The sequence below is a fragment of the Furipterus horrens genome, unplaced genomic scaffold, assembly GCF_987537825.1.
Source record: "Furipterus horrens unplaced genomic scaffold, mFurHor1.1.pri manual_scaffold_8, whole genome shotgun sequence".
Classification (NCBI taxonomy): domain Eukaryota; kingdom Metazoa; phylum Chordata; class Mammalia; order Chiroptera; family Furipteridae; genus Furipterus; species Furipterus horrens.
The window spans coordinates 89,294,520-89,320,785 of NW_028327178.1; the positions used below are offsets into that span (position 1 = coordinate 89,294,520).

The following is a 26,266-nucleotide window of genomic DNA, read 5'->3' on the forward strand; positions in this document are numbered from 1 at the left end:
GAGAGATAGGACACAACCTCAGGCTTCCAAGGTAGAAACTCAATCCCCTGGCACTTGAAAAGATTGTAGGAAAAAAGGTTGAAAGAAGAAAATACTAACCTTTTACTTTCATGAGCTTTTGCCTCTGGTCCTTTCAGCAAAAAATTTTTATCTTCCTGCACAATACAGATCTCTTGGTCAGCTGATCTAAACTGGATTCAGCCAAGCCGCTCTGAGGATTGGCGGGGCTGTGCAACTGTGTTGATTGGACTTGGGTTTGCTCCATGTAGTGGCTTCTGGGTCCCGTGCTGAAATTGCAGCAGCTACCCAAGGCATGTTCTTCTCGTGAATTGCTGGAGCACAAGAGGCTAAGTGAAATCACACACACAAATATTTGAAGAAATAAAGGTTGGGGAATTTCCAAAATTGACAGACACGCATAGGTCCAAGAAACTCGAACACCAAGCATAATAAATTTACACACACAACTAGGCATATCATGTTCAAAATGCTAAAACAAAATTTTACAGGCAGCTCAGAGAATCAACTGACACATTACATACAGAGGAAACTAAGAATTACCAGAAACCATGCAAGCTAGAAGACAACGAAGTGACTTTAGTGCTGAAAGAATGAAACATTAGCCCAGAATCCTATACTCTGAAAATACCTTTAAAAAATAAAGGAGACATAAAGCCTTTCTCAGACAAAACAAATGAAAAAGAAAAAAAAAATACATTGCCAGGTCTACAAGAAGTAGTAAAGGAAGTTCTTCAGGCATAAGGAATATAATACCAGACAGAAATTTAGATCTACACAACAAAATCAATACTGGAAGTGGCCCTGACCAGTAGCTCAGTTGGTTAGAGAATTGTCCCGATACACCAAGGTTTCAGGTTCAATTACCAGTCAGGTCACATACAAGAATCAACCAATGAAGGCATAAATAAGTGGAACAACAAATCAAAATACTGGAAGTGGAGTAAGTGAAAGAAAAGGAATTTTTAATTACCTTAAATAATTAAAGTAGGAGGTCAGCAAACTTTCTGTAAAGGAGCAGACAAATGTTTTAGGTTTTGTGGGCCATGATTGCTACTGCAACCACTCTTAACTTTGTAACATGAAAGCAATCTTTGACAACAGGCAAATGAGCATGGCAGTGTTTCAATAAAACTTTACTTATGGACAGATTTAAATTTCACACCATTTTTATGTGCCACTAATCTTTTTATTTTTTTCCCCCCAATCGTTTAAAATTGTAAAAGGCCATATAAAATCAAGTATTGGGCTGGTTTTGGCTTGCAAATGGGCCACCCTTTGCTAACCCCAGGTCTGAAGCAAAAATATTAACAATGAATTGTATAACCGTAAAATGAAATATTGGGCAATAAAAAGAAATAAGCCTGGCTGATGGCTTAGTTGGTTGGAGCATTATCCCATACACCAAAATGCTGTGGGTTTGATTCCCGGTCAGGACACATACCTAGGTTTTGGGTTTCATCCCCAGTCGGGGCACGAATGAGAGGCAACTGATCAATGGTTTTCACATCAATGTTTTTATTTCTCCCTTCCTCTTTCTAAAATCAATAAACGTATCCTTGTGTGTGGATTAAAAGAAGGACTTAAAAGAAATAAACTTGATACATGCAACAACATGAATCAGTCTTAAAATAATTTTGCTGACTGAAAGCCAAGCCAAAAAGACTACATAGTGTATGATTTCATTCATATAAAATTGTAGAAGATACAAATTATAGCCACAAAATGTAAAGTGGTTGTCTGCAAGTATGGTGCGGGGTGGGCAGTGGGAGGTGATGGGAAAAAGAAGGGATTTAAAAAGAAAAGTATGACAGTAGCATGAAGCATAGAAGAAAGGAAATGGGAATCTACTGTTGTAAGGTCTTCAGACTTAGACACGAGCAGGGTATTTGAAGACAAACTGATTAATGAAAGATGTGTGTTGTAAATCTGAGGGCAATCATTAAAATTAATCTCTTTCACTTTCCCACACTCAGCCCCAGGGCTTTGGACAGGGCTCCACCCCTGGCTCAGTGGTAGAGCATCCGACTCAGGCCCAATCAGTCAGCACGTGGTGACTACAGTGACTGGTTCAGGCCTAGGCAGGTGACCAAGTCAGCCAGTGAGGCACAGTCAACACTTTTCTTGGAAATGCCAGGACAAAGAATTCAAGGTATTTCAGAGAGTCAGATGTAGAAAGTAATAGTGAGACCTGGAGCTGTCAACATGAAGAGGTGGTAGCTGAGAGATGGAGACAGGGGAGCGGATTGGGTCACTATCCCATAACTACCACAGGCAAGAATCCACCGGCCAGCACAGTAACGAGGGAATAAATACCTCAAATTGCTTGAGTATATCACTCCCAAATTGGGATGACAAATCTTCAGAGCAATAAGCATCTTTTAAGCTCAACTACAATTTAGAATAAAGACTAGAAATGTTTTAAACTCACAATGCTAATATTTTTGCACTAAGCAATCTGTGTAAATGTGATGCTTGAAATACAATATTTAAGACAATTTTGAGAATTCTAACAGATCCTTGTGGCACTTACTACAAATGTGTATTTGGATAATAGATTTGACTTGTTATTTTAAGTTGAAGGCTTATTCAATTTGTACTGACATGTAAAAGAGCTCATGACTTAACATATTTATAAGTTTATTTTATTTTATTTACAAGAATTACATAAGGACTCAAAAGGCATTGTTAGAAAATGTGATACTTAAAAGAGGAAAGTGAATTATTAAATTTACAAATACAATTTAAAATCTTCAATGGAATTTTTAATTAACCAAGTTTATTGATGGGATCAAAGAAGTGATTGTTAAAATTTACTAGATTTATGAATGAAATTGTAAAATTTGTCAGTTGAAATTAAGAAAACTCGATTTGGAGACTTATTTTAATAAATTGAATATTAGTTTAAAAAAATCAATTAAGCGCAAAGTAATCTTTTCTGTTCATGAAAGCTACCCAGAGGACCCTCTTAAAAAGGACTTACATTGTAATGGTAGATAGACCATGGAACTTAGATTGGACAGGAAGGGCATGAAACCAAGAGGGGTCAGTAGGAAACCAAGTGGGCTGGAGGTCTGGGGAGAATAAAGAACTATTTTGGTAGGGGTCATCCAGCAACCAGAATCGTGGGCACTTGAAAGGAGTGGGGCAGTTTATGGCCACAACAACAAGGGTGTGACAAAGGGAATGGGTGGCCGATTGGAGAGAAAGGAATGTCATTAGAGATGAGAAGTTGGTCAAAAACCTGGTAAGACAGATGCTCAGTTTGAATGAGTTACCAGTTTTGTGTAACTCAAAGGGGCAATGGTCACATAATCTACGTGAACAGTGCCTCCTGCCGTTGTGCCGTGAACCTGCGGGGCCATATACAGTGGTTCTGATAAAACCCTGAAGTCGCCAAGTATGACAGGAGTACGTGTCGAGAGGTGAGGCAGGAGGTAAAATCCTTGGTAAGCAAAACACTAGCTTCTAAATTGTTGAGTAGTTACTGTATGTTTGAAAGTAGTCTAACCACTTTCCCAATAACTGAGTTCAGTACTTTTATTATATCACTACCCTTTACAAATAAGTGATGTTATAAATAAGAAATGACAAAATCTGATCCAGAACACACTTGTTCAAGAGTGCCACGCTCTATACTTCAGGTGGAACTCTCCTTGGAGCCCTCCCTGCGCTTCCGCTCTCGCTTTAGGGCGCCTGCTCGCGTGCCGAGAGGCCGCCGCTCGCTCCAGCTTAGCAATGCGGTCACGTGCCGGCGCGGGGGCGGGGCCCCTGCGAGGAGGCCTGCGCGCCTGCGCGCAGCTGGCTACCGAGCCCAGCCTGCGGGGCGGTGCGGGCTCTGGGTCCCGCGCCGCGGCCGCGTCTCCTCTCGGCTCCACCACCAGCCGGGGCTCGGGCCCGTGCCCGGGCCCCCGGGACATGGCCTCCCCGAGTGCGCAGGGCGATGGCCCCACCTCCAGTCGCTGGGACGACGACGCAGAGACGGCAGGTACGGAAGCCGCCGGGGCGTCGAGGGGTGGCCTGCGAGGACGGCCTGAGCGACAGGGGCGACCCTAGGGGCTGGGGACAGCTGTTGGAGCAGCGGTCCCCGGCGAAAGGGGCTCCCGTGGGGGCGCGCAGGGTGCACCCAGGGCCGCAGGCAGGGGTCAGGACGGCGGGAGAGGAAAAGGCTGAAGGGAAACAGAGCCTAGAAGCGGGGAGGGGGTCCACGGATGCTGATGAGACCAGAGAAACCGTGGTGGCAGAACCACGTCCCCAGTGGGAAGAAGGGGCGGGGACTCTGCGCCCGGCCTCATCACGTTTAAAAGGGAGAATTTGATCTCAGAACTGAGGCCAAGCCTCACCTCCGGCCTGAGACTGTCCAGCCACGTCCGCGGACTCTTGGTGCCGCCTCGCTAGTTGTAAGACAGGTTCCCAAACTTCATTCACTTGTCGCCGGCTTGATTTGCATGGTGTGCATGACCACCTATTTCAATTAACATAAAATCAACCCCTTTTAAAGTGTACGGTTCAGTAGTTTTTAGTACTTTTCACAGGGTTGTGCGATCATCATCCTAATTCCAAACATTAATTTTCCAAAAAGCCCATCACTCCGCTCTCCCCGATCTCCACAGTTACTGGCAAACACTAATCTACTTGATATCTCAATCCTGCCCCACCTATTTTAACGTTATTTAATTGTGTAAAATGCAATTTTCTATTTTTATACCGTTTAGTAATTGTTTTATACACTTCTATGAAGTCATGCTTTTCCTTTGGGAAGACTAAAGTAGCTTTCCCACTTTTCCATCCTCTAATAGGTGGTATCCATAATAGTGTAGAACCAATTGACATATTCAGCCCGCATATTTTGATGAAGCACCTGAGAGCTATGTCTGTTTTTCTGGCTTATTTTCTGTTATCCCTGCTTTCTCCTGAATGGAAGTGGAGCTCACTCATCATAGTAGAATACTTCCCTGGGCCCTTTGGCCTTGTAACCTTTTGCTGGTGTTTGTATGACATCTTTCTTCATGGCGTAATAGTCAATTCCCCAAGTGGTAATGGGTCTTGTGACCTGTTGTAGCGCAACTGTGCTTAGGTTTTGAGACTTGACCTCCCAGTTTCCTTGATTTTATTTCTCTAGATGAATAGGAGGAACTTAGAAATCAGAGTATTTTTGGAGGATTGACAAAGTTACTAACACTAGAAGCTGTCCTTTGTAGAGTTCGTGATCAGATTGGTTTATTCTCTAGAATATTTTTCTGCATTGTTAAAGTAAAGCAGTCTTTCTTAATACGCACTTGTCTTTATGTTTCAAGTAATGAATCTCTGCTAACTGGTACCGTTCCTTGAAACTAAATAGGACCTTCAAAAACAGAGGCTACTTTGTCTTATATTGTTTTTAATGGGAACCTTACTCAGAAAAAGGTAAGGCTGTTTCTCTCCTACTGTCTTTCTCTGGTACGGATATTAAGTTCAAACATAAAAAAATTTTTTTAATCCTTACCTGAGTAATATGTTTATTGATTTTAGAGAGAAAGGAGAGGAGGGAGAGAAACGTCAGTGTGATAGAGGAACATTGATTGGTTGCCTCCGGTACGTGCCCCGACTGGGGATGGAACCCACAACCTAGGTGTGTGCCCTGACTGGGAATCGAACCCATGACCTTTTGGTGTACAGGACAACACTCCAACCAACTGAGCCACCTGACCAGGGCTCAAGTATAAAGTTTTAAGTTAATTTTTAATATCACATCAAGAGTTCAAGGGGTGGGATAGGATGGTGTCTGTCTGAGGGGATCTCTCTCTCGCTGACTACCTCTTCCATTATTTTGATTAAGGCTAGCATTGCTTAGTTTAGCTTTTGTTTAAAGACTGCAGAGCTTTCTTGATATGCAAGCTTAAAGCAAATAATTAGTATGAAATCTTGTACTATCACATAAGATTCCATTATTAAGTACTCATATGTAGACCTTTTACCTGATATAAGTCATTAATACGTATTTTGCTGATATGGAAAATGTTTTAGTGGAAGCATAGCTAGTGTTCTTTAGTCATTGTTCAAGTGCTTTTGGAGATACCTGTTGCTCTGAGGAGGCAGAAATCTTTACCTGGGTTCTGTAGCTATAGTTGGGAAAGGTTTGAGACAACGGGCTCAGCCATCTTTATCTGAACTGTTAAGAACTGCTTCAGTGCCCCTTATTAAAATGATTGTTTTAATGGAGAGCAGGCCAAGTAGTGCCTGTTTCATTTTTTTCCTGTGTTGAATGGATTGCTTTTCAGGCATCAGGGATTTATTTATAGCAGTGTCTTATATTTTGCAGTCAGCTGTAGGATAGTCATTTCATTTTGTCGTGGTTATGATAGCCAAGACCTCTTACTGTAAAGGATTTTGGAAAGTATCAGCTTTGGGATATGTAATGCATCTCTTTTATAAGGGGGGCAAAAAGAAATTGGAGAAGAAATGATTCAGGGGGATTGAGATTACGTATGTGCTACCTCCTGATGAAATGGGGGCTTTTATCTCAAGCCCAAATAGAACATTCTCAAGCTCAGAAGTGCGTGTCCCACCGCAAAATCCATATATAAAGTTTATCTTAAAATAGGTAGTAAGAATTAATTTTAATCTTTTCCTGAGAGTAGCCCAGAAATAGCTGTATGATTTTTCTCTGAGATGATGAGGATATGTGTAAATTAGTTTCAATTGAGACTTTACTGTAAACATTTTCTGCCTCATTGTATAATCTAGCAGTTGAACTTATTACTTTGTAATTTATACATCTCTAGCTCACTTGAGTTTTCTGTTTTCTCCTCCCTTTTTATGGCACAATGAGAGCTTATATATTAGGTATAATAAATATCTGTGTATGGCAGGTGTGGCACACTTAGGAGTGCCTTCCTTATCTGCCATTCATACTTAATCACTCGAATTTGGGATTGATGAAGGTGATATTGGGGCCTGAACAGACAGCAGGTAAAATTCACATTTGAGCAGCTTCCTACTCTGCGAAGTACCAGTAGCTTTAGGAAAAGGCCAAAGAATCTACAAATCTATAGTCGTGTGCCAGACGTTTCAGTAAGTGACAGACTGCATACATGAAGGCAGTATACCACATAGTCTAGGTGTGTAGTGGGCTATACTGTCTAGGTTTGTGCAAGTGCACTCTATGATGCTTGCACAACAATGAAATTGTCTGACAACACATTTCTCAGAATGTGTCCCTGTTGTTAAGCAGTGCAGGACTCTGTTTAGAGTTGCACCGTGGGCATATTCTTAACAGTAATATAGTGAAAATAATCTAATTTATTATAGGCCAATGTTTCCAAAGGAACAATATCTAGGCTAGTTAGTTATTGTGTTCTCACAGAACACTGAAAACCAGAAAATAGTAGTAAATTTTGAAATGCAGACTTAAAACTAGAATTGGAACAGAGTGTTAAGAGAACTAAGTACTGGAGCTGTGGTTGGGGTTCAGAATTAGTAAAAATTATGGCAGATTATTTACCATAACTTAATGGAAATCCAACTGATTGCAAGCAGTGTTATTTTCTCCCAAGATACAAGCAATGGTTTCCTTTCCGCCAGGATGCTAAATAGCTTACTTGGGAAGAGGGGCAGGCTGGATGTATGTCTAAAGAAATGGAGGAAATTAGCAGGTAGGTTAACAGGATTTCTAAACATCAGCTTACCTTAAGCAGTATTCATATTACCATTTAAGTGTTCTTAATTTGTTATGTATAGACAATACAAGGAAATTCTTAAGAAAAAAAAAACAATTACAGACTATCTGGTACTATATATTTGTTATTGGAAATTAATTCAATTCCTGCTCATATTTTGTCTCAGTCTGTTCTATAAAAAGTCTTCCCTGTATCCTGTGTGTCTGTAATCCCTCTTTGAAAACATATAGCCTTCTCTTCCAAAGTATGGCCCTTTGACCCAAAGCAAAATCCCTCCCTGTCTTTCCTTGACTGTAGAATAAAGCCCAGACTCTTCCATAAGCTACATTTACTGCAGTCGTTCAAGCCTCTGTCCTCTCCCTTTACCTAACACTTCAGCTTCACAGAATTATCTCTGTATTTTCTGGACATGATGTTTCTTCCATGTGACAAGGTCTTTGTACACACTTTTTCATCTCCCTGGAATGCTCTCCCTTCAGCCACTCTTCCTTCTGCAGACTTTTCATTAAGAAGGTACCAGAGTATATTCTTGGTGAAGTCTTTCCTGATGGCATGAGAAGCAGTCATTTTTTCTTCTGGAGTTTCATAATTCTTCATGATTCTGTTATATCATGTGTAATAATTGTGTCCCTCCTTACTGTAAACCTCTTAAAGGCTGGAAGGGAGTCACATTCATATTTTATGAGAGAGGGAAAGGGAGGGAGAAAGAGGGGAAGAAACATTGATTGGTTGCCTCTTGTAGGCGTCCTGTCAGGACCCAACCTGCAACCCAGGCATGTACCCTGACTGGGAATCAAACCCATGACCTTTCACTTTGCGGAACGATGCCCAACCAGCTGAGCTGCCCTAGTCAGGGCTCAAATTAATCTTTTTATCCCTTGTACAGTGCTTACTATAAGTCGTCGTCGGCAGCCGTCCGTCTCGAGAGACGATGGTGTAGCTTCTTAAGAGTCTATCTGCACCGCCGAGAATGGCTGTGCAGTCCGACTCGGGAGTGACACGGTATCTGTCTCCTCCCGTGTTGAATCGACATCTTGCGATGACGCTGGAGTGTCCTCTCCAGTGAAGCTACAAAGCCTGGGCAGGGTGCTATGGAGGGCCAGCTGTTGCCCATGCAGCAGACCCCCCCTCTCTTCGCAGCTGAAGGATCCAAGGGGAAAGACGGAGTCAATACAGCTTGGCTTCAGGTGCGCCGCAGGAGTTGCCGGTGTTGACTACAACGTCAAACCGCCTTAGGGACTCCGGCTCCGGATTTTCTGTCGGGGTTTACTCCCTTAGCCTTGCCCCTGAAGAGGTATGCCGCAAGGCAGCGGAGGTTTTTTGGAGTCAGAGTTTTCCTTCTCTGATGTGCCCTGACTGGAAGATCGAACCAGCGACACTTAGCTCGCAGGCCGACGCTCAATCCACTGAGCCAAACCAGCCAGGGGTTTACTACAAGTAGATGTTCATTAAATGATGGACTGATAAATGAATGGATAGACTAATGGACAAGTGGATAGATGGATGGATAGACAAATGGACACATTCAAGCCAAGAGCTTGAAGCACCTTGTAAACAAACATTTAACTAGTTAGGTGTCGCACTGACGGAGGAAATCGAGACTTTTTATGATTTCTAGGTAGAGTAACCATTTAATTTAGCATTAAAGCTGGGACACTTCTGAAAGTATAGATTGCAGGAGGGGTTTGCTATAATAATTATGTCAGGAGTTTGGCTCAGTGGATTGAGCGTCGGCCTGCGAGCTAAGTGTCGCTGGTTCGATCTTCCAGTCAGGGCACATCAGAGAAGGAAAACTCTGATTCCAAAAAACCTCCGCTGCCTTGCGGCATACCTCTTCAGGGGAAAGGCTAAGGGAGTAAACCCCGACAGAAAATCCGAGCCGGAGTCCCTAAGGCGGTTTGACGTTGTAGTCAACACCGGCAACTCCTGCGGCGCACCTGAAGCCAAGCTGTATTGACTCCGTCTTTCCCTTGGATCCTTCAGCTGCGAAGAGAGGGGGGGTCTGCTGCATGGGCAACAGCAGACCCTCCATATCACCCTGCCCAGGCTCTGTAGCTTCAGCTTCACTGGAGAGGACACTCCAGCGTCATCGCAAGATGTCGATTCAACACGGGAGGAGACAGATACCGTGTCACTCCCGAGTCGGACTGCACAGCCATTCTCGGCGGTGCAGATAGACTCTTAAGAAGCTACACCATCGTCTCTCGAGACGGACGGCTGCCGAGACGATAGGCGTGAACCAGGTTTCTCTCAGACAGATTGAAAGAGATGGTCACTCTACTAGGTTACCAAGGAAAATGGCAGTGTAGCCAAAAAAACAGGTTTACCTAGGTTAAAAGTCACCTATGATATTTTCTTGCCTGCACCTCCAATTGCATGTGACTCCAACCCAGTTAATTTATAAGTCACAGCTCTCATATTAGGTAACCAGGACCATTAGTACCAATTTTCATTTGTGTTAATAATGTGCATCTTTGTCATGGAAACAGTTTGTAGACTGTTGCCTCAGAATAGAAAATTATTGAGGAAAGCTGCTTAGTGTCCCTTCTAAACCTAATCTACCTTTTGATATTAGTTTTCTCTAAAGCCTAAGCTACCTTCTAATGTTATCTTCCACCGCAGTGTATATGCTATATAAATATTTTTAATGAGCCTGTTTACTGTTAAATGAAAGGGCCTGTGTTTCCTGTCTCCAAGTGTTTTTTCTGCTATCTCTCTTCCTCGCCTCTTGAAACCCTCCTTTTCCGTTTGAAACTTCTCAGATCAGTCTGACCACAACGCGCTCTGCACTCTTGGTGTCTGCACTTTTTTTTTTTTTTTTTTGGCAGTTACAGTGCACTCCTTTGTGACAGCTCTTTTATGGTGCCTTGTTCAACTTTTCTTGTGTTTGCCATTCCTGAAATTAGACATTCCATATGAAAACTCTTTAAGAACCTATTACTCCATTATTTTAAATAGGAAAACTATAATGTTAAACATCAACCACAGATTCTCAACTGATTTCCTAAAAAGTAATTTAAACACGGTAAAATGCATGTACATAAATAACCAACCAGCACATAAGGATGTAAGATGCTTAAAACATTACTTTCTGATCACAGTAATTAACATGGTTTTTAAGAAACAGTTGCTTTGTGTGTAGTATCATGCCTCTCTTACCACCCACACTACAGACCCAGGTATACCTTTTTACATTCTGATTTTGAAAATAGGTCTATGATTCTGATGTTTTACCAGTAACGAAACTTTTGTGGTTTTGTTTTAAATGGTGGTATTGAATTTTGGTACATACACATTTTTCCTTTGTAAACAACAGGAAAAAATTATTAGAGAGAGATATATACTCTAAAGCTTGATATTAAGAAAGAAGAGGCATTCTATTAGGAAAACATTAACAGTAACTGTTAGATATGCCTGAATTTACTGGGCATTTATTATAATTATAATTCCTTGCTGGCTACTTAACATGACATATCTTAGTGTTTTGCACATTATGTGTTAAGTAAATATCTGTAGGTTGACTTCAAATATACCTACCTGTACCTCAGACCAAGTTAGGAGACTGAGCCCTGAAGAAAATGTACGCATGCTGAATATGTGCCTAATGTACCCCCACCCCCGTTTTTTTGTTTTGTTTTTGTTTGTTTTTGCAGACTTTAACGCCAAAAGGAAAAAGAAAGTGGCAGAGATATACCAGGCTCTGAACAGCGATCCCACGGACGTGGCTGCCCTGAGGCGCATGGCTATTAGCGAAGGAGGGCTTCTGACTGACGCGATAAGAAGGAAAGTGTGGCCCAAGCTCCTCAGTGTCAACACCAGTGACCCACCTCCTATATCAAGTAAGGGGGAAGGAGGAGGCGCTGCTGTGAGGGGAGCTTATTTAAGAGGCAAGGGAAAAAGTCCAGGGTCTTTGACTTTTATGCTAATGTCAGACCAAAAGTAGATGAGTAAATCTAAAGCATTTGAGGATATGATTGGGTCAAGTCGGAATATAAGGCCAAACTAATAAGTAGAAGTTTATTCAAAAATGAAATGAGCTTTTATTAGGTAGATATTTAGGGAGCTCTTATTGGCTAGGTAGGAGAGTTTATTAAAAATGCATATTCCAGTCTGTAATCACGTAGAGAAATGTGTATTTTAACAAGCACTCCACCTAATTCTGATGTAGATGGACTACATTTTGAGAAACATTAGGCTATGGGGAGAAATAATATTTTTTAAAAAACATAAGAGAATTTTTATTGGGAAATACTGTGATTGTTTGAATTCTAAAATTCTATAATTCTGTGAAAAGCTGTTATTTAACTAATCTGCAAGGCCCCTGTAGTAAAAGGAGTTCCTTTGAATACAGTGCAGAGTACAGATGAAAGTACTGCCGGAGAGTGAACCCACTTTGTCCCTCATTCACTCAACAAACATTTATTGCTGTTCTGCCATGTACGGCAAAAGTCTGGCTGCTGGGGAGTCTTTCACTTATTTGGTAGATATAAGTTGCATTCCTGCTGTGTGCCAGATGCTGGAGATGATTAAGACAGCTTCTGCCAGTAACAGTTCAGTGTCACAGTGCAGCCGAGTAGGTGTTAAGTTAAGTTACCGCATGTTATTGTCCTTGAAACGGACTGCCTCAGAGCGGTCAGTCAGCTTTTTGTTGGAAGGGTAAGGCATTGCCGTGTCTACACGCTGAATCCTGAGATGACTTCTTCTGTCGGATTCCAGATTTCCCATAGCTTTCTAAACTGAAATCTGCATGGGGAAGTTTTGCACAGTCTCCTCTGGTAGCTTTTGATTTTGGTTTGCGAAGGAAATGTAGACTTGTCATACAACATTTGGTTGGGTTTAGGGAAGTATACACTTGTCTTATATATATAACAGCTAGAGACTGCCTCCTTCCTTTCACACTGGATTGGACTTATCACCTGAACACAAGTACTGTCTCCTATTTGCATTCTAGTTTTAGAATTTCTGGATCAAGAGGTTAGGTTCTTTGTTAGGAGAGTTTATCGTAATACTCCTTTCTGAACAGCTCAGTGCTCCCTAGACTTTACAGATGTTAGAGTTTTTTTCAGTGGTCTGTGGGTTCCACATTTATGATCCTATTTGATGCTTACAGAAACCTGAGAGGTACATTGTAGAAGGGAATGGTGCCATTTTTTTTCCAATTCTCACTCAAGGACATACTCATTAATTTTAGAGAGCGGGGAAGGAACTCAGAGAGGGAGAGAGATGTCAACTTGAGAGAGAAACATTGATCGGTTACCTTTCACATGCCCACTCTCCCCTCACCGGGATTGAACCCACAACTCAGGCATGTGCCCTTACTGGGAATCGAACCCGAGACCCTTCGGTTTATGGAATGATACTCCAACCAACTGAGCCACACTGACCAGGGTGGAAGTATTGCCACTTTATAGATGTGGACTTTGAAATTCAGACCAGTTACCCAGTGATGCCACAGCAGGCCCCTGTCCTCTTGACTTCTCCTCTGCTGCTTTTTCCACCTAACTGTTACCTCCTGGACATTGGGATCTCTCCTCTTATTGTCGTCAGGACTTGCATCAAACATGTTTGGAACTAAACTCGGGGTTCCTTTCCAAATGTTCTATTTTGAGTCATATTCTCTTAAGGAAAACGTGGGAGTATGTCCTCCTGGGCTTCGGTCTAATACCAGACTGGGTTTACTCCTGAGCTGGCTTCCCAGACATTCCTACAATGACATGTTCCTTTTTCTCCAATAGGAAAAAACCTACGGCAGATGAGCAAGGACTACCAACAAGTGCTTCTGGACGTCAGGCGGTCCTTACGGCGGTTTCCTCCCGGTGAGAAGCTCTCTGTCTTCTTACACAGAGGTTTCTGTCCCAGTTGCACTTTCTTTCTTGTGTTGGTGCTTGCCAGTCCCAGGGACATTCCACCCCAGCACGCTGTGGGGCCGAACATGTATTCCCGGTCCGCTGAGTCATTCTTTCATTTACTCCATCACACTCAGACCCGCACTGAAAGCCTGAGCCAAAGTAATTTCTCTTGGCTTAGAGGTGGTAAATGAAAGAAGAACCCCCGACCCACCCCCTGCCTTTCAGAGCCACAGAAGAGAATAGGAATTGCTAGAGCCATCAGTCTGGCTTTAAAGAGCAGATTGGTTTGGAAGTGGATACTAACAAGAACTATTACTATCTTCTTTAATTAGGTTTATAAATAGTGATATCTTACATATACATATTGCTGAGTTCCTTGGACTAGAAGGGAGGCCGTTTCCTCATGTTCAGAGTCTATTTCTAAAATTGCCTCCCCAGCCCTGCCTGGTGTGGCTCAGTAGGTTGAGTGCTGGCCTGTGAACCAAAGGGTTGTGGGTTCAATTCCAAGTCAGGGCACATGACTGGGTTGCAGACCAGGTCCCCAGTATGAGGTGCACAAGAGGCAACCACACATTGATGTTTCTCTCCCTTTTTTTCTCCATTCCCCTCTCTAAAAATAATTAATTAATCAATTAATTAATTAGTTTTAAAAGATTGCCTCGCCATTCCAGGAAGAATGACCTTGTCTCCATTTTCATAATGAAGGAAATTGGGCAACAGACCCCATATTTATGATCTATTTCTCTCCTTTGGCAACTCTACCTTTAGGTACATAAAGAGAAGAGAATTGCTAAAGGGAACAAAACCCTCTAAACCAGCGATTTGATTTTCAACTAGTGTACTGCAAGAATTTTTAACGGGCTAGGGGCAGGGCATAGTGGGCAGAGCACCCCAGGTGGAGGCTCAGCGCAGTCCCTGAGATGCCAGTGAGGCCTGGCCAGGGGGCTGGGTGCGGAAGGCAGGGGCGCAGCGTAGCAGGAACCGTGGAGTGGCAGAGCGGCCACTGCAGGACTGGTGTTGGTGTTCGCCAAGGATGCCTACCCCCTGAGTTATGTCCCACTGTGGGCTTTGAGATAGACAGGCACCGCACTGAGCTCAACATTTGGGACACTTCAGGTTCCCCTTAACTGTGATAACATCTGGCCCCTGGCCTAGCCTGATTCAGACACTGTGCTCATCTGCTTTGACATTAGCCAACCAGAAACACTGGACAGTGTCCTGGAGAAGTGGCAAGGAGAGGCTCAGGAGCTTTGCCCCAATGCCAAGTTGTGCTGGTTGGCTATAAACTGGACATGTAGGCCAACCTCGCCACACTGAGGACGCTGTCCAAGCAGGGCCTTATCCCTCTTACACATGAGCAGGCCACTGCGCTGGCCAAGTGGGTGGGGGCCGTGTCTTATGTGGAGTGCTCTTCCCAGTCCTCTGAGCAGTGTCAGGGATGTCTTCCATGTGGCCACAGCGGCCTCACTGGTTGTGGCCATAGGTAGCTGCGCTGTACTGATTCACAGCAGAGACTGCAGTGATCCACTCAACTGGCAGGCTGGCCAGGCCAGAGGAACAGGATGAAGGCAAGATACACAAGGATCAAGCCAAGAGTTGCAGGCTCATGTGAGGAGCCAGGGAGGGGCAGAGTGTCAGTATGGGTGGTGAAGGGTACAATTGCTTCCCTGCCTGCACCCTGGCTTCCTGACCTTCTGACTCTGGCTGGGACTTCATGGCAGGCTGAGTGAGCATTCTCCTAGGCAAGGGACCCGGTGGGGGGGCAGGGGTGGTGGAGGGTGCCACCATTCTCCACATCTTCACCCTGCTCCTCTCCACAAGAAGCTGAGAGGTAGCAGGGCAGGCATCTGGGCCAGGAGCTAGGATGGAGGGCAGAGGGGCTTGGAGAAGCTGGCATCAAGCAGTGACCTTGGTTGAGTCTCAGTATATGAAGGCTGCCTTTCTTCCCTGCCTCCCAGTGCCCACATCCTGGTCCTGGCTTCCTTCCCCAAGGAAAGTGTCCATTCCATGACCTTCCCTTTTCCTCTCCTCTCAATTCTACAGCTGTTCTCACTCATCCTAACCTCCAGGCAACAGGCACTAAATTAAAAAGAAAGTTGAGGAGCCCTTCCCTCTATATATCCACCAGTCCTAGCTCCTCCCTCTCTTCCCCCAATAGTCCCCAAATAAAGCCCATATCCATGGGGGTAGGGAGAGGGGCAGATTTAAACATGCAATACCTGACTATTTAGTCAGGGACACTGGCCTCTTTTCCTTAGATTATCAAATTTTTTAAAAAATGACAACAGCCAACAAACAATAACCATCTGGTGTGAATGAATCAAGATTATACCTACTTTTTTATCAGATGGGCAAGATATCTAAAATAATTTTGGTGTGCCACAGAATTTTAGTAGTTTATGTGTGCCATAAGATGAAAAAGGTTGAAAATTGCTGCTGTAAACCCATTGCCTCACTCTTCTGAACCCACAATTTGGCTTGAATTTTGTCTTTTAAAGAGTCTATTTTCCTGCTTACATCTTTGCTCCTAGAGAGGTTTTTGTGATTCCTGTATAGCCAGTGGCCTGTCATCTTGGTTTTTAATTTTAATTTTATTTATTATTTTTATTGAGGTATAATTGACATATAGATTATATTAGTTTCAGGTGTACAACATAATGATTCAATATTTGTATATATCCAACTTGATTTTAATGCAAACATATGCCCGTGGTCCAATCCCCTTTTCCTATCCTGCTGCTTTGATTTTTATTTGTGTTTTTTAATAACTTTAATTTAGACTCCTATGTTGAAGACAAACTTTTAAAAAAGAAAGCTACAGAATCCTGAAGTAGCTTTTTGAGGTAGCACATGGCTTAGGGTGGTCTTTGTCAACTTCCACCATGGCACACCGTGGCCAGGACCAAAAATGCGGCAGGCGATGGTATAGCCCAGCACCTTCATCTTCAGATATTTGCAAAATAGATCTCAGGTTCAGGTGTGGCCTGTGGAGAGAGGGCTGTATCATCAGTTTTGACAAGTACATGAACCTCGTATTAGGTGATGCAGGAGAGATGCATTTTGAAACAAAGTCAGGAAAACAGCTAGGTCACATCATGCCAACAGGAGATGACATTACTCTGCTCCAAAGTATCTCCAACTAGAAATGACCAATGAAGTGAGAAATTGTTGAGAAGCAATACAGTTTGTGCTTTTTTAGGTGTTCTTTGTTGGGAGTATAGTTTTTAAACATTTATTCATATCACTTTGATTACCCTTATATTATTACCAGATGACAGGAAATGCTATGGGATTGTTTTTATTTTTTAAAAAAATCTATAGTGACATTTTTTTTGCTGTTACTTATTTTTTAATGTGTTTTGATTATAGTTGATATTCAGTATATATATTAGTTTCAGGTATACAGCGTAGTTGGTTGTTAGACATTTATATAACTTAGGAAGTGATTTCCCCTATAAATCTAGTACTCACCTGGCCACATTCATAGTTATTACAGTATTATTGGCTGTATTATTCCCTATGCTGTACCTTACATCCCAGTGTCTATTTTGTAACTACCGATTTGTACTGCTTAATCCCTTCACCTTTTTCACTCAGCCTCCTAACACTCTTCTATCTGGTAACTATTAGTTTGTTCTCGTATCTATGAGTTTGTTTCTGTTTTGATTGTTCGTTTATTTTGTTTTTTTGATTCCACATATAAGTGAAATCATGTAGTATTTGTCTTCCTCTATCTGACTTATTTTACTAAATACAGTACACTTTACAGCATAATCCATGTTGTTGCAAATGGTAAGATTTCATTTTTTATGGCCCAGTAATATTCCATTGTAGGTGTGTCCCACATTTTTTTTATCCAGCCATCTATTGGTGGACAGTTAGGTTGTTTCCATATCTTGGCTACATATATGAAATGTCCTCTATTGTCTCTTGTTATAGCCTTTGTTTTGAAGTCTATTTTATCTGATATAAATATTACTACACCAGCTTTTTTCGTTTCCATTTGCATGAAATACCTTTTTCCATTTCTTTACTTTCAGTCTCTGTCTGTTGATCTAAAGTGGGTTTTGTTGATTCTTGTTTTCTTCTCTACTCAGCTACCCTATGTCTTTTTTTTTTTTTTTCCTCATCCTAGGACATGCTTATTGATTTTAGAAGGAGGGGAAAGGAGGGAGAGAAACATCAGTGTAAGAGAGAAACATCAATCAGTTGCCTCTCTTACGTGCGCTGACTGGGGACTGAACCCGAACCTAGGCATGTGCCCTGACCCAGAATCGAACCCTTGACCTTTTGGTTCAGAGGACTACGCTGCAACCAACTGAGCCACACAGGTCAGGGCACCTTGTCTTTCGATTGGAAAATTTAATCAATCAAAGACATAGGTGTATAGTTATTGATAAATGATAGGTATGTAGTTACTGCCATTTTACTACTCATTTTTGGTCTTTTTTTCTTCCTCTTAAAGAAGTTCCTTTAACATTTCTTGTAATACTAGTTTGGAGGTGATTAACTCCTTTAGCTTTTTCTTATCTGAGAAACTCTTTGTATCTTCAATTCTAAATTATAGCCTTGTGGAGTAATCTCAGTTGTAACTTCTTGCTTATCATCACTTTCAATATTTTGTACCAATTCTTTCTGGCCTGCAAAGTTTCTGTTGAGAGATCAGCTGCCTTATGAGAATGCTCTTGTAAGTAACTAACTGCTTTTCTCTTGCTACTTTTCAGATTCTCTGTTTGTCCTTAATCTTTGGCATTTTAACTATGATGTGGCTTGGTGTGGGCCTGTTTGGGTTCATCTTGTTTGGGACTCTGTGCTTCCTGGACTTGCATGTTTATTTCCTTCACCAGGTCTGAGAATTTTTTGTCATTATTTCTTTTTAATAGGTTCTTGATCCCTTGCTCTCTTCTCTTTCTGGTACCCCTATAATGTAAATATTGTTATGCTTGATATTGTCCCAGAGTTCCCTTAAACTACCCTTATTTTTTAAAAATTGTTTTAAATTTTTCCTTGTTTTCATTGTTTTTTCTGCATATCTTCCAAATCGTTGATTTGATTCTTTGCTTCATCTAATCTGCTGTTGAATCCATCTAGTGTAGTTTTCATTTCAGTTCTTATATTTTTCATTTTTCACGGGTTCTTTCTTATTGTTTTTATCTCTTTTTTGAAGTTCTCACTGAGTTCATCTATTCTTTCCCTAAGTTCATTGAGCATCCTTATCACCAGTGTTTTGAATTCTGTATCTCGTAGCTTATTTGCCATCATTTTGTTAGTTTTTTTTTTTTTTTTTTTTCCTGGAGTTTTGTCCTGTTCTTTAACTTAGGACATGTTTCTTTGTTCCCTCATTTTACTTTATTCCATTTTTATCCAGTTTTTTTTAAAAAAGATTTTATTTATTTTTAGAGATGGGGGGATGGAGGGAGAGAGGAAAAGATGCATCAGTGTATCGATATGTGAGCGAAACGTTGATTGGTTGCCTCTCACATGCACCTGACTAGGGACTGGGCCTGCAACCCAGGCATATGCCCTGACTAGAAGTCAAACTGGCAACCTTTCACTTTGTGGGACATTGCCCAACCAACTCAGCCATACCGGTCAGGGCTGTTTCCTCATTTGGCTACCTCTCTGTGTTTGTTTTTATATATTTAGGAAGATTTGCTACAACCCCCAGTCTTGGAGTGTGGTCTTATGTAGTAGGTATTCTTTAGGACCCAAGGTGCAGGCTCCTTGGTCACCTGAGCTAGGTGCTCCAGGGGTGTCCCTTGTGTGGGTTGTGTGTACTCCTCTGTTGTACTTGAGCTTTGATTGCTGTTGGCATATCAATGGCTGGCTGGTTGTAAGGACTGTCCATGACTATAGTAGGCGAGCTGTTGCGCAGGGGCTGACCCCACAGAGCAGGATTCAGTTTAGCAGGACTCTGGTGCCTGCCAAGTCCACCCTTTGGGTGTGTCATTTGTATAGCTAATTGGGTGGTCCTCTGATATGGTCTGAAGCCAGCCACTGGCTGTATTGGCTCTGGGGCCTCTTGAGAGGGGCTCTGGTGCAGCCCCAGTTTAGCCACTGCCGTGCCCAGCCCAGGGTCACCCGGTAGGAGCTACAAAGTGATCTGCAGTCACCAGCTGCCTGTGCTGGACTTGGAGGCCAGCTGCCATTAGTGCTAGAGGCAGCTTAGCAAGACGTAGAATGCACCGAGGCTAATGGCTGCTTAATTGGTGTTTGTAGACCGTTGGGAAAGTCTGTGGTGTGGGCTGAGGCCAAAAGCTTATGAGGAAAAGCTGCTGAAAGGGGTTCAGGCTGGCGCCTAGGTTGGGTGAGGCAGGGTCTCCCTATTCTGCTGCTATGGAATAGACCACCTAGTACAGAGGTCTCCCTTTTTTCCCCTAGGTAACCTGTTTTCCCTCTGAATCCTTTATTCCTCTTTTACTTATGTAACAACCGTCTATGATCTTCTTTCTGTAGGCCGAACTTCCCATGTGGTTTCATATTGTTTTTGCATTCATGTTCTTCTGAGCTTAGATGACCACACTTATATGGAAAATTCAAAGAGAGTTTAATGTTTTCTGTTACTACAGTTTGACCTTACCTATCCACAGTACTTGATTTACTTCGTTTGCTTTTTGAATTTTATCTTTTAGAGTGTGTCCTTTTGGGAAGAAGTAGGGTAAATATGGGCATGAGATGAACTTTGCTCTCACCTTAAACCTTTTGTTCAGTCTAGTCCGGGCCCTTACATTGCTGTTTTCTCTCACAGGACCTCTTTTTAACTGAAAAAGCTAATGGTGTAGGAAAGCTGTGCTGTGTGCCATTCTTCTAAAGCAGTTCAAAAGGCCAAGCTTGGTGTTTTTATACTAAAAGCCAGGTGATCTGAGGAGCCACACCAACCACTGCCAGAACCGGGTGGATACTCAGAAAGAGCTCCCTGACAGGCTCCCTGTTTCCTACCATGTCATTGGATCAAGGAGATCAATATTTCCTGTGATATTTAGTTTAGTTTAGAGGGGAACCTGCAATTAAGTTTTTTTACTTTATTTTATTTTTTATATGATTTCATACCTATAGAAATGTTACAAAAATAGGACAAAGAATTCATTCCCCACATACCTTTTACCCAGATTTTCTTATGTTAACATCTTACTATATTTGCATTCTCTTCTCCATATACATACACAAATTTTTTTTCTGAATTATTTAAGAATAAATTACATTGTGCCCCTTTGTTCCTAAATATTTCAGGATATATTCCCTAAAAAATAAGGCTCTTTTATAATCACAGTACTTTATTAAAATCAGTAACAACATTAAAAAATACTGGTATCTAGTGCTCGGTTTAGCAGCACATATACTAAAAAAAATACTGCTATCTGATCTACAGATTTTATTCAGATTTCACCATTTACCTCAGTAATGTCCTTTATAGGAAAAGGAAATACAAATTAATGCAGTTCCCATTCAGGCATCATATCTCTAGCCTTCTTTAACCTGGAATAGTTCCTTTGTATTTTATGACAGGCCAATTATTTTATAAAATTTCCCTCAACTTGAGTTTGTTGGGTATTTCCTCAATATTAGATTTAGGTTTATACATTCTTGATAGGAATTCCATAGACGTGAAGCTGAGTTCTTTTCAATCCATCACATCAGGAGGCACATGCTGTCAATAGCCACACCACTGGCAACGTGAACTGTGTTGACTTGGCTGAGAAGGTGCCCAGGTTTTCCCACTGTAAGGTTGCTAGTTGGTGGTTCTTCTGTATGCCACAGATTTCCTATATCTCTGTGGATCTTGATATGTGTTACCAAGATGCAAATTTTCTTTTATTAAATACTTTCTCTGAGCCGTGACCAGTGTGGCTCAGTTGATTGGGTATCATCCCATAAAGCGAAAGATCACTGGTTCGATTCCTGGTCAGGGCACATGCCTGAATTGTGGGTTCAGTTCCCAGTCAGGGTGTGTATGAGAGGCAACTGATCAACGTTTCTCTCTCACATCAGTGTTTCTCTCCTTCTCCCTCCCTTCCTCTCTCTCTAAAAATAAATAAATAAAAAGTAAACTCTTCCTCTGAAAATCCATTTGCTGTCCATTTTCCTAGCCTCTGTGTCACTAGGCTGCTTGCCATGTTCAAGTGCATCTCCTCCCCCACCCCCAGGCATGCCAGAAGAAGAGCGAGAGTGGCTCCAGGAAGAACTGATCGACATCATCCTCCTTGTTTTGGAACGCAATCCTCAGCTGCATTACTACCAGGGCTACCATGACATCGTGGTCACATTTCTGCTGGTTGTAGGAGAGAGTCTGGCAACATCACTGGTAGAAAAATTATCTACCCACCACCTCAGGTACCAGTGCAAAGGGACATAAGAGGCTAGGCATCACTCCCCAAGGCCCCCTGGAGGTAACTCCTCAGCCCATTTTCTAATCACTTTTTTCAATGGTTTGAGCCCCATTCCACCCCACCCCAATCTAATGTTTGGTCTCACCAAGCTCATTGAACTGTCTTCCTCTAGGGATTTCATGGATCGAACAATGGACAACACCAAACACATATTAAACTATCTGATGCCCATCATTAACCAGGTGAATCCAGATCTCCATGACTTCATGCAGAGGTACATATGTGTCTGTGTACACACACACACATGCACACGCCCCTTCAACTCTCTCTAGCCTTTGTTTCTTCCTCACAAGTCTAGCTCATCATCATCTTATATTAATTAGTGTTAAGTTCTTCTGAGTTGTCCTTTCCAGTTACTAGTAGTCTGGATAATTCAGTTCTGTACAGTCTTGGAGCACTTTTTGAGTGCTATACTGTACTCTTTCGAGGATATAAGACAAGTGACAGCCCATGCCCTTGAGGAATTTACATCTAGTGGGGAGAGGTGGACGAGGTGAATGTGCCAACGCAGACTTTGGGGTTACCGCCACAGAAGTACAGGGTCCTGTAGGATCCAGAGGCGAGAAAGACAAGACCGTCTGTGGGCGGTATTGTTTACCAAGTACCAAGGAGAAGAAATATTTCTTTGCAAATCTCTTATGATTTTTTTCTTCTTATTTGAGTTGGAAATATATCCTTGGTCAATGCCTGATTTCTTTTTTTTTAATTTAAATAATAGTTATGTCTTAAGAGGCTTGTGCTCTCATGTTAACTAAAAAATTAATAAGTTGTGTTTTCAAGCCTGAAAATATGTGTCTGTGCCCCCCAAAATGGTATGACATTCTCAGAAGGAAAATCATGGTACAGGGTTCTGTAAATAGACATTTGTTGTCCATTAGGAGATCACCCAGTGAAATAAGGCAACCAAAATCCTATTGTAGTGTTAATGTCATTATGGTGAGTATATTTTAAGGACTTTTTATTTTGTGAGGACAAATGCTGGCAACCTAGGTGCCTGAATTTCCCAGAAAGCATATTTCCCAAATGTTTTCTTCTCAAAGCACTGAGGACAGAAGAAGCCCAGAAAAAAGGGAAGGGCTGACTCAGCAGGGAACCTAACATCTGGATTTCCTTGTTCCTAGTGCCGAGGTGGGGACAATCTTTGCCCTCAGCTGGCTCATCACCTGGTTTGGGCATGTGCTGTCTGACTTCAGGCATGTCGTGCGGTTATACGACTTCTTCCTGGCCTGCCACCCCCTGATGCCCATTTACTTTACAGCTGTGGTAGGTACAGGCCATGAGCCAGCAGTTTGGTCATTTTCCCTGAAGGGAAACCCGGTGGTTATGGAAAGATGCAAAAGACAGCATTTCCCAGGCTGGTGTGCCTGGACACCATTCTGTGCAGTGGTAATGGGGAGTGTCATGGAAAAATGTGTTCTGTGTAAAAGTGAGTTTGAGAAATGCTGGTTAAACAAAGGTAAACATCTGTGTATTGCTGGATTCTTCTGAATCTTTAAAACGCTCACCCACATTGTGAATTATGTGTTCCTATTGACATGTCCCGGAACAAGTACAAACTGCCAACTTCAGGTTTAAGAAAAGAAGGAGTGTGGTATTATGATAGAACATTGAGATGGCTCGGGAGGGGATGGGGGTGCTCCAGTTATTAGAGGGCCTGAATCATCGGGGGGCAGGGGTGGTTGTGGTGATGGTGGACTCACAGGTGCTCTTCATTGCTCTTTAAAGGGAGCAAGGCCATTCTTTCTACTGTTTTGAGTCATTTTTTTTTTCTGTGCTGGAACTCCAGGAATCTTCCAGTAATCCCTCTCCTCTTCCTCCTGAAAGAATCTCCTTCATTTAATTGTTCAGTCTTTCACTTCATTGGGGAGAATTTTGTAGCAGGAAGGGTCAGCCCAATAGGAAAAACACTCAGATCTGTACATCATTACTTCCTAGAAGGATTCAAGATTTTGCCAGCCATTTGGGGTGAACCCAGTCTGTTACCAGTTTAAATTAATCTCAAAGGAGAATGAAATGCACATGGCCAAGGCCTGTATGTTCTGTTCCCTGATGCAAGGCCTTGCTCTCCACAGATTGTGTTGTATCGAGAGCAGGAAGTCCTGGATTGTGACTGTGACATGGCCTCGGTCCACCACCTGTTGTCCCAAATCCCTCAGGACCTGCCCTACGAGACGCTGATTAGTAAAGCTGGAGACCTCTTTGTTCAGTTTCCCCCATCTGAACTTGCTCGGGAGGCAGCTGCCCAACAGGAAGCCGACAGGTGAGTGAGGCCAAGCCACTGGTTGAGTCGGAGGTGGGAGTGGGGTTGTTGGTGAACAGAAGTGATGGGAGATGGTTTCTGGTGGGGACGGGGCTGTGGGGATGTTCCCAGAGATCTGTGCTTTTACCAGCAGAATCCCTTCCTTAGTCTTGGTGGGTCTTTATGAAGAAGAGTTTTCTGAGCAGTGGATGGCTCTGCCCTCAGCCTGTTTAGTTTTTCTTTCCTTCTCTGTTTCTTTCATATTATTTCCTTTTTGTCTCCTCCTTCTCTGCAGAACGGCAGCTTCTACCTTCAAAGACTTTGAGCTGGCATCAGCCCAGCAGAGGCCTGACATGGTGCTGCGGCAGCGGTTTCGGGGACTTCTGCAGACTGAGGACAGAACAAAAGACGTCCTGACCAAACCAAGGACCAACCGCTTTGTGAAACTGGCGGTGATGGGGCTGACGGTGGCCCTGGGAGCGGCCGCTCTGGCTGTGGTGAAGAGTGCCCTGGAGTGGGCCCCTAAGTTTCAACTGCAGCTGTTCCCCTAAATGCCAGAGAAGATTCTTTCTCTGACGTTACTTCAAGGTCTTGCCCTTCTATGGAAGGATGGGGAGGGATGGAATGTCCTTTATTAAAAGGGTTTCTGTCAAGGGTTTCCTATTCCTACCAGCCTTCCTGGCCTGTCCATGGTTTGCCTTTGCCTCGGAGGCCAGTAGCAGAGCCTGTGTGACACTGGGCACTTGGGGGCCTGGGCATAGAATCTTCTTCACGGTGGGCTTCTGAATTGGCTCTCTGCTGCCTCCTCTTGTGTTGGAGGAAGTGGTGGTTTTTTGTTTCGTTTTGTTTGTTTTGTTTTGATCGCTTTGGAACCCACCGGGCCCGGCCACTGGGGACCCTTTTGGCTGCCTAGTAGTAAGGTGGACCACTGGAGGCCCGCCTCACAGCTTCTCCTGTCGTCTGCTTTGGCTGGACAGTGGCACGAAGGCGAGGGGCAGAGGAGGTTAGCCCAGGGACAAGATTGGCCCCTCTTAAGAGCAGCTCCATCAGCTGGTCAGAAATCAAAGGGACAGGTGGGAACTAGGTTACTGGGTAAATCCTACCGATTTTCAGCCTAGAAATCACAGGTATTTCCAGTCAAATGGGAAGGACTGTTGAATTTTAGGGCCCAGACATAGACCAGTTTGGCTGCCTTTTTTTCTTCTACCTATTCTCTTCCACAAGCCACATGAAGTTGCTTACAAAAGACTCTTTTATTGCTATTTTTAGAATTATGTAACACCCAACATGCAAAGCACCCTCACTTTAAACATAATTGTTCCTTCATGGAACAAAATAGCTCTCGTCAGAAGGAGCTTCGAATACCCTGAAGTTTCCTTTTTGCTCGATTAACATTTCACTTTAGCCAGCTTGCTGTTTGTAAACAGCCCCAGACTTCCAAAGTGCTCGCCTTGTGTCTCCCTTTGCTGTTTTCTTCAGGTCACCCGTCTGTTCCCAGATAGGCACCCGCTCACTACCTTGTCTTCATTTGGGGGGTTTGGTTTATCTCCTTAACCACTGGTCTCTCCCTCCTGGTTGGAAATGTCAGTGGAAATGTTCAGCGTCCAGAAAGGGACAAACTGCAGCCTGAAGAGTGGCAGGAGCTAGGAACCGCCAGTTCCCTACACAGCTGCCTGTGGACTCCCCAGGGCTTAGGGAACAAGACAGGCCAGTCAGTCCTTCTGGGACAGCTTTTCCTGTAAGTGAAGCCAGGTTTGTATTAGATTAACTCTGGCTTGAAAAAAAAAAGTGCCTTTTGCTTCTTTAAAGAATTGGAGTTGTATAGTATGAAGCAGCCACGTACTTTTATTTTCCTGGTCTCTCTCTCGCACTGTTCTGTCTGGACAAGTGTTTCAATGTGGACACGCCAGAAGCACTCCACCTAGCATACCCACACCTCCACATCCTTCCTGCATGCCCACTGTGTGCAGAGTGGAGGGCATTTAGCATGCCAGGCAGCTGGCAAGCCCAGAGAGGTTAGGAGAAGCATCTCTATGCTAAATTACACTCAGCACTTTAAACAAAAAAAGCTCTTAGTGATGGGTCATTCTCTATAGCAGGAGTCCCACCTGGGGG

The 26,266-nt window shown here is 42.9% G+C and overlaps 1 protein-coding gene and 2 pseudogenes across 1 annotated transcript; all 3 read left to right on the plus strand.

The window, feature by feature from the left end:
- The first annotated feature begins 3,801 nt into the window (after positions 1-3,801).
- TBC1D20 (TBC1 domain family member 20) lies at positions 3,802-24,804 on the plus strand. The gene is made up of 8 exons (XM_090286179.1): positions 3,802-4,006; positions 11,330-11,515; positions 13,412-13,492; positions 21,670-21,856; positions 22,025-22,126; positions 23,034-23,175; positions 23,985-24,172; positions 24,447-24,804. The coding sequence occupies exons 1-8, from the start codon at positions 3,937-3,939 to the stop codon at positions 24,700-24,702; spliced, it is 1,212 nt and encodes a 403-aa protein (XP_090142305.1). The 5' UTR covers positions 3,802-3,936; the 3' UTR covers positions 24,703-24,804.
- On the plus strand, positions 13,609-15,137 carry LOC150003370 (rho-related GTP-binding protein RhoN pseudogene; annotated as a pseudogene).
- On the plus strand, positions 16,408-16,668 carry LOC150003371 (small nuclear ribonucleoprotein E pseudogene; annotated as a pseudogene).
- Positions 24,805-26,266: the final 1,462 nt, after the last annotated feature.

What these genes read in the sequence shown, in the direction of transcription:
- TBC1D20 (XM_090286179.1), top strand. Translation starts at nt 3,937, where the DNA reads ATGGCCTCCCCGAGTGCGCAGGGCGATGGCCCCACCTCCAGTCGCTGG. An exon ending in TTATCTACCCACCACCTCAG is followed by an intron (nt 21,857 to 22,024) that starts GTACCAGTGCAA and finishes GTCTTCCTCTAG; the next exon opens with GGATTTCATGGATCGAACAA. An exon ending in CCATTTACTTTACAGCTGTG is followed by an intron (nt 23,176 to 23,984) that starts GTAGGTACAGGC and finishes TGCTCTCCACAG; the next exon opens with ATTGTGTTGTATCGAGAGCA.